The sequence below is a fragment of the Euphorbia lathyris genome, chromosome 8 (assembly GCF_963576675.1).
Source record: "Euphorbia lathyris chromosome 8, ddEupLath1.1, whole genome shotgun sequence".
In the NCBI taxonomy this organism is placed as follows: domain Eukaryota; kingdom Viridiplantae; phylum Streptophyta; class Magnoliopsida; order Malpighiales; family Euphorbiaceae; genus Euphorbia; species Euphorbia lathyris.
Genome location: NC_088917.1, coordinates 9,454,937 through 9,471,184, shown reverse-complemented (window position 1 = coordinate 9,471,184; position 16,248 = coordinate 9,454,937). Strand labels below are relative to the sequence as shown.

Below are 16,248 nucleotides of genomic sequence, written 5' to 3'. Positions count from 1 at the left end.
AGGGATTGCTCGGCATCACACAGTCAGGAATACACCGCAACAGAATGGTGTAGCTGAATAAATAAACCAGACATTACTGGAGAGGGCAAGGTGCATGCTCTCTAACGTTGGGTTAGATAAAAGATTTTGGGCTGAAGTAGTGAACACATCATGTTATCCGATTAACCGCGGACCACACACCGGCATACAGCTCAAGACGCCTACAAAAATATGGTCAGGAAAGGTTGTTGATTACTCAAATTTGAAAGCTTTTGGGTGCATAGTTTACTATCATGTTACTGAGGGTAAGATAGAGCCAAGAGGCAAGAAGGGAGTGTTCGTATGCTATGGAGATGGAGTTAAAGGCTTCAGGATCTGGTCTCCATCAGAGAAAAAGGTCATTCTGAGCAGAAATGTAGTCTTTGACAAAAAATCTGTGCTTAGACCCATTGTGAAGCCTACAACTACAACAGAAACAGACAGCTTCAGGTCATACAGAGTGAGAGTGGCTTGAAGGAACAAGAGTTAGAAGCAGAAATAGAGCTACTAGAATATACACCATCAGTTTCTCAACCATCTAAAGCTACACATCGTAGCTTAGCTCAAGATCGACCAAGGAGGGTTGGAGTTAGGCCACCTAAGAGGTATGGTTTTGAGGACATGGTGGGCTATGCACTACAGGTTGCTGAAGAGGTGGAAACTCGTGAACCATCAACTTACAAAGAAGCTGTTTCAGGCACCGATTCTGAGAAATGGCTTGCTGCTATGGGAGATGAGATGGAGTCCCTTCACAAGAATCATACATGGGATTTAGTCACACCACCTCTAGGGAAAAATATTATAACTTGCAAGTGGGTTCTCAAGATGAAGGAAGGGATATCACCTGCAGAGGGAGTCAAGTATAAGGCTAGAGTTGTTGCTAGCGGCTTCAATCAGAGAGAGGGAGTGGATTATAATGAGATATTCTCACCAGTAGTCAGACACACCTCTATTAGAGTGTTGCTAGCTATAGTTACACATCAGGATTTAGAGCTTGAGCAACTTGATGTAAAGACAGCCTTTCTGTATGGAGATTTGGAGGAAGAGATATGCATGACCCAATCAGATGGTTTCCAGATTCCTGGAAAGGAGAATTATGTTTGCAAGTTGAAGAAATCCTTGTATGGACTTAAGCAGTCTCCCAGGCAGTGGTATAAGAGGTTTGACAGCTACATGATGCAGCTGAGCTACACCAGGAGCCTATATGATTGTTGTGTCTATTACAATAAACTGGAAGATGAGTCTTTTATCTATCTGGTGTTGTATGTAAATGACATGTTGATAGCTGCAAGGAAGAAGCACGACATTCAGAAGTTGAAGGGTCTTCTCGATGTAGAGTTCGAGATGAAGGATTTGGGTGCAGCTCGGAAAATTCTAGGAATAGAGATTTACAGGGACAGAAGCAAAATGAAGCTTTTTCTGTCACAGAAGGGCTATATTCAGAAGATTTTGTCAAGATTTAGCATGTCTACCGCAAAGCCCATTGATACTCTTAGTGCTGCAAGTGCACGTCTGTCTATTGTTTTTGCACCTAAGTCTGCTGAAAAGAAGGAGTACATGTCTCGAGTTCCCTATGCTAGTGTAGTAGGAAGCTTGATGTTGCAATGGTCTGCACTAGACCTGATCTTGCACAGTCTGTTAGTGTTGTTAGTAGGTTTATGGGTGAACCAGGCAAGGAGCATTGGCAAGCTGTGAAGAGGATTTTTAGGTACCTAAAAAGTACATCTGACATTGGTCTCATTTATGGAGGTGATACAGAGTGTTTGATGACAGGTTTTTCAGACTCTGATTATGCTGGAGATATTGACAGTAGAAGATCTATGACTGGTTATGTTTTCACTCTTGACGGTTCAGTTGTCAGTTGGAAAGCTACTTTGCAGCCTACAGTGACTTTCTCTACTACGAAAGCAGTGTATATGGCACTAACTGAAGCTGCTAAGGAGGGGATTTGGCTTAAAGGACTGGTTAGTGATGTTGGTCTACATCATGATCAGGCTACAGTGTATTGTGACAGTTTGAGTGCAGTCTGTTTAGCTAAGGATCAGGTTCATCATAAGAAGACAAAGCATGTAGATGTGAGGTATCATTTTCTAAGAACTGAGAAGAGGGTAAAGGTGAAGAAGGTTGGCACTGCCGACAATCCTGCTAACATGTTTACCAAGCCCGTTCCACAGAGCAAGTTTCAACACTGTTTGGACTTGCTAAACATCAGAGATTACTAGTTGCATGTAGGCAACTCTGAGGCATAGGGAGAAATCTGTTCATCTGGCACTGTCATAGGTGCATCTGTTATGTTTTCAAGACGATTCAAGTCAAGGTGGAGATTTATCATAATGTCTTGAATCAGTATATCTTGTTTCCTATTCGGAGTAGTATTGTGTTTCGGCTTTCTACTTGGATTCGGAATCGTGGGGACATTGTGGGATCATGAGTTCCTATTTGGATTAGGATCATGGGTTCCAAGTAGGATTAGGTTAGCTTGTGTATTATAAATACCTCATTATGTAAACCTAATCATGTAATTTGTTTTTCTGCCTCCTAATAAATACTATTCTCCTTATGCCCATGGACTAGACAACACAACGTTGGTGAACCACGTAAATCTGTGTTTTCGATTATTTACTTATTTATCTTTCGTTAATTCCGCACAACAATATATAAACCCAAAGGAGTACGTACTATATAATAAGATAAGGTCCTAATTTGCCTATATCGAAAAATACAAATTTACCGGAACCAAGTGATAAAATTTTACTACTAATGTTTTCGATTAAGATCAATTTATCCATATCTAACCATCATTTTTGGGTGATTACTCCTCTTTCTTTCATCAATGATGTACTTTTCCTTTGACTTTTAATCAACCAAATTACATTAGTTTCAAACAAATAAAAAATTACATTAATACAAACTACAAAAAGAAATTACATTAATAAGGAAAACCTCAAGGCCACATAGAGACTTCAAGTGAGCTCGTATATTACTCCACTTATAAAAACCCCAATAATGACGGAACATTGAACCCAGGTGGAGGGGCCGCAAGAGTCGCTTCCTTACTATTGACCGCACTCTCATTATTGGACATTACTTGTTTTGGAGCTTCCACAACAAAGAAAAACATATAGTTAGGTTGCTTGTAAAGCCTTAAAACTTGGATAGATTACACCCGTAATTTTCCAACTATCAGAAATGGAACGAAATTATTATAACTCATAATTTTGGGTTAAATTACACTGATGGATCATGAACTTTGTTTTTACTTTCATTATGACTCCAGAACTTTAAAATCAAGTATTATACCCCTGAACTTTACATTTTATTAACATTACAACCCCGTTCACCGTTAAGCAAGAAGACCACTCTAATAGCAGCTAACCCTCCATTCTAGAGTGATAAAAATAATATTCTAAACTATAATTCTTGAACTTTTTGGTTTTGAGGTCATTTGGGTTTGCTCGATTAGGAGAGCGAAAACAATTGTTTAGAGAAAGAAAACTCTAAAATGGTAATTAAAAACTAGAAAATGGTGATTACAATAAAATGTGATTGTTACATCTATGATTCTCAGACTTTTCTATTTTTAAATCGTCATCAATCATTTTGATTTGGTCAACAGTAAAAAAAAAAAGCTATTATATTAGTAAAGCGCAATTCACATAGTTAGCATGTAAAAAGCATCATAAGATCCCTGATGTTCATTTTTTGGTTCATTAAACTCTTGAACTTTTATTTGAACACATTAAACCTGACCATTTATTTTTTATCCCTAATTTAGTTAAAAATTCATTATTCATTTCATATGTATTTGAAATTATATTTTTTTACAGTTTAAATAACACAATGTTAACCGATTTTTATGTTCAAAGCTGACTTTTTTTTGTAATAAAAAATAAAAAATCAAAAGATTAATGAACCAAAAAATGAAAGTTGGGGTCTCGTGATGCTTTTTGCGTAGTTAGTAAGTAGGATTTAGAAATTTACCATAATAATTCATCAAAAATGTTTTCCCTTCTTCCTTCACAAGTTCTAACACGAAGACATCTCCCTCTTTTATCCCATTTTCTTCAGCAAATTCAGTCCAGCCATGTCTAATAAAAACTTCATAATTTTTATCCATCTCTGTTTTCACTGTCCATGAATTTCCCATTTCATTCTTAATGGTAATTTCTGAACATTTGCTAGTAGCAAGGCCATTGTTCCATGCAAAATCTAATGGAATTCTCTGCAAATGTTCATCTCAAGATATGAAAAATAAATGCATTATTGATGAAATTCTTATGATTTGGGTTAGTCAGTAGTACTCACAATTTGCCCGTTTCTAACGTCAGATTTCACCGGGACATAGACATAGGGCTTCTTGATCGATGAAGAAGCAGTTTCCTCATTCTTTCCGGCCTTCTCGTTTGTTTTGAGCTCTGCAATGTAGTATTAACAAGGTTGTAAAAAACGTTAGACGCTAGTCGGGTGGACAAGACCCACGATGATTAATTATATTTGTATTTTTGTATTTTTTAAAATTTTTAATAAATAAATTATTATATAAACATTAAAATGTATGTAAAAATAATAGGATACATAATTTATTAGTCTCCACCTTTTTACATAACACATTGTTTAGTCCCCGTATTTTGAAAAACACATTACAAGGTCTTTTATCATTTGTCACGGTTAACTCTTTGGTCATTTTCTTTATTTTTTCAAATTTTTAACCAAACATAACTTAGCTTTTAAGACCGTCCATGTTACTCATTTTCTATCTGCCTATTTATGCCGAATATAACAGTTATACAACAACAACAAAGCCTTAGTCCCGAAATGATTCGGGGGTCGGCTAACATGAACCATCATATGAAACCGTGCAATCAAGTCGTGTCAGCGACACAAATTCTCTCCCTCCACTCTGTCCTATCCACTACCATATTCTCCTCAATCCCTAATAAACTCATATCACTCTCGATCACCCTCCTCCAAGTTTGCTTAGGTCTACCCCTACCCCTCACCACTACATCCCTTTGCCACTCTTCAGTCCTCCTAACCGGCGCATCAAGCGCTCTTCGTCTTACATGGTCAATCCACCTTAGTCGGTTTTCCCTCATTTTATTATCAATAGATGTAACCTTATATAGAATGACCAAAAGGTTAACCGTGACAAGGAATAGGAACCTTATAATGTGTTTTTCAAAATATGGGATTAGAGGACTAATTAATTATTTACTCAAAGTAATAATATAACAATGTTTAAGATAGAAAAACATATATATTTTATGATTTGTTACATTAATGTCTTTAAAAAATAAAAATGTCAGTAAAATACATTAATAACAAAATGTGCCAGCGAAATCACATTAATATATTTAAAAGTAACATTTGATGGTTTTAAGTCTTTTCTTTTAGTTTTTGGTTATTAAATATTTTGTTTAAAAATAGAAAAAATTAACATAAATTTCAAAACCCAATTTTTTAAAAAGAACCGTCTGTAATTTGTAAACCGATTTATACCGCTGGACTTCAAGAAATCTGAATAGTGTTCTAAAAATCCCCGACTAATCGGCTGTCAGGGCCGGTTTTTAGAACAGTTAGTGTTAAAGGCTACAAACACATCAATTTTGCAGCATAAGGATTTCACAACATGGTTAACTTACCACACATTTTGAGTATAGGCGTTTTCCCCTTTTCGATGAACTCGAAAACAAAAGAATCCCCCGGCTTAAGGTTATTAGCAATGCGGAACTCCTTCCAACCATCTGTTATATAAGCCTGACCATCTAAATTTGCTGGCCAAGATCTTCCCTCTCGGTCTATAAGAATCACCTTGTAATGCTTATTGTTTTCGAGCTGCAGCCTCGCGAATTTTCCTATGTACTGCTCGGAAACAAGAATTAGAGAGGATTTGATAAAAGAATTACAACACAAACATAATTTTTCAAAAGCATAGAGCAGGAAGTAACAACCAGTCTAGAGGCACACCAAGGATGACTATCATATATTTTCACCACCAAGAAGCGTTGTTGAACTACAGAAGTAGTTTTAGCTTCTGATGCAATCTCGGTTTGCTTATTCTTTTGCGATCTCCCTGAATCAACAAACATATTTATGATAACAAATATACAATTCGATTCAAACATGCATAATACAACCAAATAAATGAACTTACACATGCCAGATTCTTTTGCTACTTTTTCAGGCACTTTCTGCAATTGATTTCGGATATGAAAGATCATCCACGATCATTAACCAAACTAATATACTGGGTTGGTACTCACCAGCTGAGATTTTTCAAGGTTGGAAGCCACGGTAGTAGCATGAAGATGTCCAGGCGACGAAGAATCAGCTTCTGCATTATTTTTATTCATGACTTCCTGATTAAGTTCTGGATGTTTTTGCAGTCCGTCATATGACATCAATAATTGAAAGCAGCATTTGAGTACATAACAGAAATATAAATATATTGATAACGTATTATCATACGTGTTTGGCATTTAATACTAGTCTAGTTTCATGTATTATTGTATTTCATGTTAACTTTGTTGGTTTTGTGTCATATTTCGATACATTTTAGTTTTTGTTGAGTTTTCGTCGTGGTTTGGTGTTTTCAGGTGTTTTCTAGTTTGGGTCAAATCCATGAAGACAAAGCAAGTGAGGAGAGATTTTCAGACACGGGAAACGAGTAGCTGAAACAGCAAGAACTTCTCGAGTTCTCCATTGCTTCAGCAACTGGCGAGTTCTCACCTATTTTCCCCCACTGAACTCCAGCATAAACAACTTGGCGAGTTCTTCAAACAACTCATCAAGTTCTTGCTCGATTGCAATCTACACCGATTTACCCCAATTACGCGGACGATTTTCTAACTTAAAGGGCAACATGGAAGGCCTGATTTGCAGAGGAAACATGTATCTTCTCTTCCATTCCATTTTTCATCTTTTCCTTCCATGTGTTCACACCAACAATAAATTCCCAAAACAAGAATAAATTTCATTCCATTCATTGAAACCTTAAGGCGAAATACCCATTTGGAAAGACTTTTGGGAGAATTGAAGATGAAACCGTTCATCACCAGAGACAGATTTGGCCTCCTTCATCGTGATTTCTACGATCAATCATTTCGAATTCTAGTTCTTTCCAACTTACTTTGCATTTCCAGAACAGGTATCATCCCATTTCTAGGAAGCTCAACAATCACGGAATTTCCAGTCTTAAGCTTATAAGCAAGGCGGAAGGAAGTCCAACCACCTGTAACAAAAGTTTTACCATTTGAACTGCTGAACAATAGTTTTGCTGGAAATTTTTTGGGGAATATACTGCCACGACACAAAAATTACGGGGTTTGAAAAGAGAATTTTGCAATGCATATCCCCCTGAGCACAAGCATTGAGTACTTACTACTCTAGCTGACTTGAAGCATTCTCGTGTGAGCTTAATTACACAAGAAGGATGTTGAAGAACAGAGGCGCTAGCTTTTGCTTCTAATCAGAGAAACATAATCATGAGACAACATTTTATACAACAACTAAGCATTAATCCCAACTTCCAATCAGTCCTTAAAGATGTACGACCCCTTCAAACTTGTCCAGAAAATGATGAGGGAATTTCCTTGACAGAGAAGAACAAGATGGACCAGGTGGAGCAACCAAATCAAAAGGGACACGAAACGAGCGTTGGAGGGGTCAAGAGGTATCCGGGGAGGAGAAGAAGCAGGTGACTCAGCGAGTCACCTGCTTGAGTCGCCGAGTCACATGAAGAGTTGGAGGCAGTCCCTCTAACTCCACTTGACTCAGCGAGTCATCTGCGGTGGGGGGTCATTTTTAATTCGTTTTTGCTGTAATTATGGGCGTTTTAACCCCCTTTCTTTGAGGTAATTTACCCTTTGGGGTTAAAGGGGTATAAATTCATCTAATTCTAAGTTGTAAAAAAAAATTATCATATCATTAATCAATTTTCAGATTATTTCTTTGAGAGTTGGGGTTCATGCCTATGATTTGGGGATTCTTCAATTCCTTCAAATTTAGCTTGAGTATTAGAGTCTGTGTCAGAGATTCATATAAGATCTATGTTTGGGCTTTAATTATCAGCTTGAGCTTTTAGTTAAAACGGTTCCATGACAGGTTCTTCACCCAAAATTGGGGGGGGGGGGGGGGGGGGGGGGGGGGGGGTGGGGGGTTTAATCCCTTCAAGTTTAGCTTAAGAATCTTCTTTGTGGTTTAGGGTCAAAACCTTCGCAACCTTATTTCTCTCAACCCCTCTATGCATCAGAGAAGTCTTAATGGTCCTTCCTACTTTCAAAACGACTGATTAGCTCCTTAAGGTCGCATAATTAACACCCCCTAAGTCCTACGTGATAGAGCAAATGGAGATTTGTACAAATTGAAACATGTATGACTTCAAGGAAGTTGATGGACCAATAGATCACTATAAGCAATTATGCAAGTTAAGAGGGCCTGCAGATCACTTTAAACAAGTTTAAGGAGTTAATCGGTCATTTTTAAAGTTGGGGGACAATCGGCATTTATGGCTAACTTTGAGGGACTGTGTATTTAATTACGCACATATTTGGGGCAGCAATAATCACATGGAATTGGGCAGTGACAGTTAAAGAAAATTCATCAGGTGCCCCCTATACTTGACCAAATAATCTGATTGTCCCTCTAAACTTTGGAGATGTCTCATTAGCCCCGGAACTTGCTTAAAGTGATATGCACTTCAAATTGACCAAATCTACTCTTGCCACATAGGACATAGGGGTTAATCATGTCACTTTAAGCAAATTCATATCAAATGGCTAATGAGATATCTCCAATTTCAGTTTAGGCAAGTACATGGAGCCCTGATGTATTAAGCCATTATTGATTTGAGTCGAACTTTATTCCGTTTCATATTTGAGGAGGAAAACTTACTGTAAATTTTCATAACAGGCGTCTTCCCATGAAAGGCACCCCGCTGAATAATCAATGAATCTCCTGCCTTAAGCTTATGAGCACTCTGGAAGGCACCCCAGCCACCTGCAACAAAAAACTTTCTATCTGTACTTCTGTATAAAAGTTTTGCAGGCCAACAATTTTCCTCTTCATCCTTAAGAATCACCGAGTAAGATTGAAGGCGTAGATCGAGTTCTCTTGCAAAGTTCAGGGGAATAGGCTGATTCAACACAAAAATTAGGTGCTTTGAAAAGAAAATTCTGTAATGCAGATAAATTTCCCAAGCACAAGTACGGATTAGTTACCAATCTAGATTTCTTGATGCTGCCTGGTGTGAGCTTAACTACACGATTAGGATGTTCAAGAACAGAGGAGCTAGCTTTTGCTTCTAATCTAGTTTTCACTTTCTTCTTTGTTTCCAATTTGTTCACTGCATTACAGAAATATAATCTTAACACAACCTTTTATACAACAACTAAGCATTAATCCCAACTGGTTGGGTCTTCCAATCAGTCCTTAAAATATATGATCTCTATCGTTAATTCATCTCGGATTTTTCAGTGTTTCAAAAACAACAATAGCGTTTTCTAGAAAAGTTTCAAATGTGTTAAAAAATTATTGATCAAAGGGTTAATATATACATTGAAAAGATCAGGGGCGTAAAAATTGAATTGGTCGGTAAATATGCTTTTTTCCAATATTCAATTCAACTCAAACATGCATAGTACTAGGAAAAAAATGAACTTACAGCAGCCAGATTGTTTTGCTCCTTCAGGAATTTGCTGCAATTGATTTCGCATATGAATGATCGGTCGTCTGTAAGCAATAACCAAATTATTATATTGGATTGGCACTCACCAGCTGAGATTTTTCAAGGTTGGAAGCCTCAGTAGTAGCATGAAGATGTCCGGGTGACGAAGAATCAGCTTCTGCATTATTCTGATCCATGATTTCCTGCTTAACTTCTGGGAGTTCTTGCAGTCCTTCATGACATCATTGATCAAAAGCAACTTGTAAGTACATAACACAACACAAAGGGGTGTTTGTTTCCGCTTGTTGGAGCTGTTTTTAGCTTTTTACGCCAAATCGCTGAACATACTGTGTTTGGTTAGGTTTATAAAACAACATTTGTTAGCTTTTAAAAGCTCATTTTTAGAGTTAGGGGTTTTAATCCTAAGATTTGGGGATTCTTCAATTCCTTCAAGTTTAGCTTGAGAATTAGGGTTCTTCACTCAAAATTTGGGGTTTTTAATCCCTTAAAGTTTAGCTTGAGAATCTTCTTTGTGGTTTAGGGTCCAAACTTTCACAACCTTATTTCTTTCAACCCCTCTATGCATGAGAGGGGTCTTAATAATCCTTCCTACTTTCAAAACGACCTATTAGTTCCTTAGGGTGACATAAGTAACACTCCCCTAAGTCCTACATGTCAGAGCAAATGGAGATTTGTACAAATTGAAACATGTATCACTTTAAGGAAGTTCATGGACCAATAGGTCACTATAAGCAATAATGCAAGTTCAGAGGGTCAATGTATCAGTTTAAACAAGTTTAAGGAGTTAATCGGTCGGTGTTAAAGTTGGGGGATGTCAGCTATTAATATGAAATGGACCTTTAACTATAAGCTTGAGTAGTTCAATTGGTTTCATGACATGGTATCAGAGCCAACTTGACCAAGTGGTCTAGGGTTCGATTCCTAGCAGCCCTATTTGTTAATTTAATTGCAGGACAGGGTAATATGGGCATGTGTTGTGCACGCTTCAAGCCTAGTGGGCATTCGCGTGTGGAGGTGTGTCCAGTATTAATATGAAGTGGACCTTTAACTATAAGCTCGAGCTTTTAGTTCAATTGGTTTCATGACAGGGGACAATCGGCATTTATGGCCAACTTTGAGGGGCTGTTTATTTAATTAGGCACATATTTGGGGCAGCCATAATCATATAGAATTGGACAGTTAAAGAAAATTCATCAGGTGCCCCCTATACTTGACCAAATAATTTGATTGTCCCTCTAAACTTTGGAGATGTCTCACTAGCCCCGGAACTTGCTTAAGTGATACGCACTTCAACTTGACCAAATCCACTCTTGCCACGTAGGACTTAGGGGTTAATCATGTCACTTTAAGCAAATTCAAATGGCTAATGAGATATCTCCAATTTCAGTTTAGGCAATATGGAGCCCTGATGTATTAAGCCATTATTGATTTGACTCGAACTTTGTTCCGTTTCATACTTGAGGAGGAAAACTTACTGTAAATTTTCATAACAGGCGTCTTCCCATGAAAGGCACCCCACTGAATAATCAATGAATCTTCTGCCTTAAGTTTATGAGCACTCTGGAAGGAACCCCAACCACCTGCAACAAAAAACTTTCTACCTGCACTTCTGTATGAAAGTCTTGCAGGCCAACAATTTTCCTCTTCATCCTTAAGAATCACCAAATAATTTCGACGGCGTAGATCAAGTTCTCTTGTAAAGCTCCATGGAATATACTGATTCAACACAAAAATTAGGTGCTTTGCAAAGAAAATTCTGTAATGCAGATAAATTTCCCAAGACCAAGTACGGATTAGTTACCAATCTAGATTTCTTGACGTCGCCTGGTGTGAGCTTAATTACACAATTAGGATGTTCAAGAACAGAGGAGCTAACTTTTGCTTCTTTTCTAGTTTTCGTGTTCTTCTTTGTTTCCAATTTCTTTGCTGCATTACAGAAATATAATCTTAACACAACATTTTATACAACAACTAAGCATTAATCCCAACTGATTGGGTCTCCCAATCAGTCCTTAAATTATATGATCTCTATCGCTAATTCATCTCGGAATTTTCAGTGTTTCAAAAACATCAATATCGTTTTCTAGAGAAGTTCCAAATTTGTTAAAAAATTATTGATCAAGGACTTAACATATCATTTAAAAAATCAGGGGCTTAATCAGTCAAAATTGAATTGATCAGTAGCTTAATATGCCTTTTTCCAATATTGAATACTAGGAAAGAAATGAACTTACAGCAGCCAGATTTTTTTGCTGCTCCTTCAGGAATTTGCTGCAATTAATTTTGCATATGAATCCGTCGTCCACAAGCAAAATAACCAAATTATTATATTGGATTGGTACTCACCAGCTGAGATTTTCCAAGGTTAGAAGCCTCAGTAGTAGCATGAAGATGTCCGGGTGACGAAGTATCAGCTTCTGCATTATTCTCATCCATGACTTCCTGCTTAACTTCTGGGTGTTCTTGCAGTCCTTCATGACATCATTGATCAAAAGCAACTTGTAAGTACATAACACAACACAAAGTGGTGTTTTGTTTCCGCTTTTTGGAGCTGTTTTTAGCTTTTTACTCCAATTCGCTGAACATACCGTGTTTGGTGAGGTTTATAAAACAACGATTGTTAGCTTTTAAAAGCTCATTTTTAGAGTTTTTCACGAAAAACTTTTTGTCTTTATTTGATTTTTGATAAAATTATTTTTCTTATTGCACAAAATACATTTCTTCTTTAGCGTGTATTTCGTATAATACTTTTATTTCGTACAACACTTCATTATAGATTAACAAACACTACTAATCAATAAGCTAAAAATCTAATAGTTGAACCAAGCAGACTGAAAGTTGAGCAAAGCCTTAATCATTGAATGAAACGTTTTTCGGGGTTCATCTTTGAGGAGGAAAACTTACTTCGCATTTTCAGAACGGGTATTTTCCCATTTGTAGTAAGCTCAACTATCAATGAATCTCCTGCCTTAAGCTTATGAGCAGCAATGTAGGAAGTCCAACCACCAGCAATATAAGTTTTACCATTTGAACTTTTGTACAATAGTGCAGGCCAACAGTTCCCTTCTTCATCCTTAAGAATCATCGAACATAATCGGTCATATAGACCGTGTTCCCTTGCAAATTTATGGGGAATTTTCTGATTCAAGACAAAAGTTACAGGGTTTGAAAAGAAAATTATGTAATGCAGATATATTAAGTAATGAATAGGGGTTAAATGAACCGTTGGTCGAACTTTCATGGTTGTTTCAAAATGGTAACTCAACTTCAATTTGTGTCAATAAAATCATTCAACTTTGTATTTTGTCTCAATAAAGTCACTCCGGCAACTTCAAGAGCAAAAAGACACCGGAAATGTGATGTGGCTGCCACATTAGCAATAGTCGACTTTCACCCCAAACCAAAACGACATGTGGTTGCCAACTACCTGACCGAAATGTGTCAACTAGGTGGTAGCCACATGTCGTTTCGGTCAGCTAGATGGCAGCTACGTGTCATTTCGGTGAAAGCTTACTACTGCTAACATGGAAGTCACGTCATATTTCCGGTGTCTCTTTGCTCTTGAAGTCGCCGGAGTGAATTTATTGAAACAAAATTCAAAGTTTGATGATTTTATTGAGACAAATTAAAGTCGAGTAACCGTTTTAAAATAACCATAAAAGAGTAACCAATGGTGCAAGTAACTCAGTTGAATAGTTACCAATCTAGATTTCTTGATGCTGTTCGGTGTGAGTTGAATTACAGAATAAGGATATTCGAGAACAGAGGAGCTAGCTTTTTCCTCTAAACTAGTTTTCACTTTCTTCCCTACATTACAGAAACATAATCATCAGACAACATTCTATACAACAACTAAGCATTAATCCCAACTTCCAAAAAGTACTTAAAGATATATGATCTCCAAGGTTAATTCAGTATTTTCAGTGTTTCAAAAACATAAACATGCTTTTCTGGCCAAGTTCCAAATGCATATTTGGGGAACCTATCATAATATGTGTTAGGAATCGGATAGATTGTTGATTGTAATAGTATTAGACATGCAATTACAAGAACAAGAGATTTATGTGGTTTAACTAATTTTGAATAGGTTTACGCACGAAGAAGACCACATAATTCATTAGTAATCGAGAAATTGGTTCAACAATAAGAAAATCTCATATTTTACCAAAGTCCCTAACTCTGAAATCTCATAAAACCCGATTAAACGAAGCATAAACATATGCATATCCCAAGAGCACAAGCTCCAAAACAGCCAATGCAAATAAATGAGCAAACAACTCTTACTTATACATTTGTTGCCCCCTTGTACTTGGTCCAAAAAATCAAATACCCCATTCAAAGGTTCAAAATGACCCCTATTCTTGTCCAATTGCATTCAATAACCCCTTATTTTATACATCAACTAAGCATTAATCCCAACTTCCATACAGTCCTTAAAGATATATGATCCCAAGGTTAATTCATCTCCCAATTTTCAGTGTTTCCAAGATATCATACTATGTGTTCGGAATCGGATCAATTTTTTATTGAAGTAGTATTAGACATGCAATTACAAGAACAAGAGATTTGTGTGGTTTGACTAATTTTGAATACGTCTACTACGCACAAAGAAGACTACATAATTCATTAGTAACCAAGAAGTTGGTACAACAATAAGAAAATTTCATCTTTTACAAAGTCCCTAACTCTGAAATCCCATAAAACCCCATTAACCGAAGCTTAAACATATGCATATCCCAAGAGCACAAGCTTCAAAAAGGTCAAACCAAACATATGGATTTGGAACTGATAGTTACATGTCAAAAAATGAAATTAATCTTGAAATGAGGGGAAATGTAGGTTTGGAAAATAAGAATTAGACCTAAATGATCAATTACAGTAAGGAATTGGGAAATGAACTTAAATTAAACATGATCTATGCATGCAATATGAAATTAATCATAAAATGTAGGGCTGGAACATAAGAATTAGACCTAGATGATCAATTACAATTAGAAATTGGGAAATGCACTTAAATTAAAGAAATCAATTACTTCTTGCATGCAATATGAAATTAATCTCAAATTGGGGAAGAAACGCAGAGTTGGAAAATAAAGAACAACAAACCCCAGAAGAACAGAGAACGAACTTTACCACTGATAGAATCTCTTGGAAGATTCTGTTCATGATCTTCTGTAGCAGTAAAGGAAGGATATTCCTTCTCACAAGAAGTACGGTCAAAAACCAGAACATAAAAAACCAGATCTCCTTCATGTCTGAAAACCAAAAAATCCCCAATTTGCAAGCCGTGATCTTCCACAAACTGTTTCCAGCCATCTTCAAATCGTCTGCAATTGATCTTCACAGGCCAAAGCTTCCCCCCTTGTCGGCTTCCCAGCATAGCTGTCTCACAGTTCTGTTCTTTCAAGTACTTGGAGTAGGCAGCTGGAATTAACTGCAAAAATTCAAAATTCAAAATCAAAAATTACAATCTATCTTCAAGCAAAAAAAAAAATCACAGAAGCAGAAAGAGTGGCTTACAAAGTCATCCTGAAAACCAGGAAGGAGTGGCTTGAAGAAGTGTGGTTTAGTGAGAAGAGTTGTAGACATTATTGTGCTTGTAAAATCTAAAATGTGTTCAACTGAATTTATGTTGGTTTGATCTTTATTTATGAACCAAACTCTGCAGAGAACATGTTGGAAAGAAGCAGGAGCATGCTGGCTCTGTTTCACAAAGTTATTAACTTTGAACTTTTAGTACATTAGTAGCCATTCAGTTGGCCTAAGAAACTGATTGGGCCTTAATTTGCAGGGTATACTTTTTAAAGTCAGTCAAACAGGTCTAATATTTGTGGAGAAGTATCAATTTAGATTCCACGTATAAAATAACACTAGTATAGGTTTAATATTTAAAAAAAAAGTATCAATTTAGGTTCGATAACGAAATGTGTACGTCATTCATATTAATCCATTAAATTCGGGCTTCTCTCTCAATGTACAATTGAAAGATCTTAACGGAGTAATATGAATGATGTGTCAAGTTTTGCTATCAAGACCTAAATTGGAAATCTTTTTTAAACATTAAGTCTGTATTAGTGTTATTTTATACATAGAGCCTAAATTGATACTTTCCTAAAAACCTTAGACCTATTTTGATAACTTATCCTTAAATTTTAGGGTAATTAATTTATTAGTCCTTATATTTTGACAAAACACACTGATTAGTCCCTGTATTTTTAAAAACACACGGTAAGGTCCCTAACCTTTTTCTCAGTGAACTGTTTAGTCATTCCATCTGTTTGTTAGATTTTTTACCGTTTATGAATTCGGAAATGACTAAATTACTCTTTACTATTTATCAGTCAAAAGCAATTCACATCTCTATGTCTTTCTCTCGCAACTCGCGCTCACAAAAAAATGGAGAAATGATTGAATCCCTAACCCATAATCGAATCACTCATGTTCATTCTTCTTGTTTGAATTGAAAGTAGAAATCTACTCAAATCTCTCTCGCTTACTCTTCCTGTTAGAATTGAAGGTGGAAATCATCTTACTCTCAATGGTGA

General features: G+C 36.6%; 1 protein-coding gene across 2 annotated transcripts; it reads right to left on the bottom strand.

Annotated features, from left to right (window-relative positions):
• Positions 1-2,759: 2,759 nt before the first annotated feature.
• LOC136203738 (putative B3 domain-containing protein REM15) lies at positions 2,760-15,431 on the bottom strand. Of its 2 annotated transcripts, none has more exons than XM_065994958.1 (19): positions 15,224-15,431; positions 14,837-15,137; positions 13,404-13,510; positions 12,608-12,842; positions 12,050-12,174; positions 11,938-11,974; positions 11,505-11,629; positions 11,179-11,419; positions 9,790-9,914; positions 9,680-9,713; positions 9,237-9,361; positions 8,911-9,151; positions 6,282-6,388; positions 6,173-6,209; positions 5,970-6,091; positions 5,661-5,880; positions 4,324-4,433; positions 4,000-4,240; positions 2,760-3,117 (listed from the first exon to the last, which is right to left on the bottom strand). In XM_065994958.1, exons 1-19 carry the CDS (start codon positions 15,290-15,292, stop codon positions 3,008-3,010), a joined length of 2,712 nt encoding a protein of 903 aa, XP_065851030.1. In that variant the 5' UTR covers positions 15,293-15,431; the 3' UTR covers positions 2,760-3,007. The 2 variants fall into 2 exon arrangements, with proteins under 2 accessions (XP_065851030.1, XP_065851031.1); XM_065994959.1 differs by having other exon boundaries at positions 6,282-6,352; positions 15,224-15,430.
• Positions 15,432-16,248: the final 817 nt, after the last annotated feature.

Bases quoted from the DNA above. Each gene is read 5' to 3' on its own strand.
- LOC136203738 (XM_065994958.1), bottom strand. From the start codon at position 15,292: ATGTCTACAACTCTTCTCACTAAACCACACTTCTTCAAGCCACTCCTT. The intron at 9,915-11,178 runs GTAAGTTTTCCT...GATGTCATGAAG, and splicing joins GCCTGTTATGAAAATTTACA to GACTGCAAGAACTCCCAGAA. The intron at 4,434-5,660 runs GTAAGTTAACCA...ACTACATTGCAG, and splicing joins GCCTATACTCAAAATGTGTG to AGCTCAAAACAAACGAGAAG.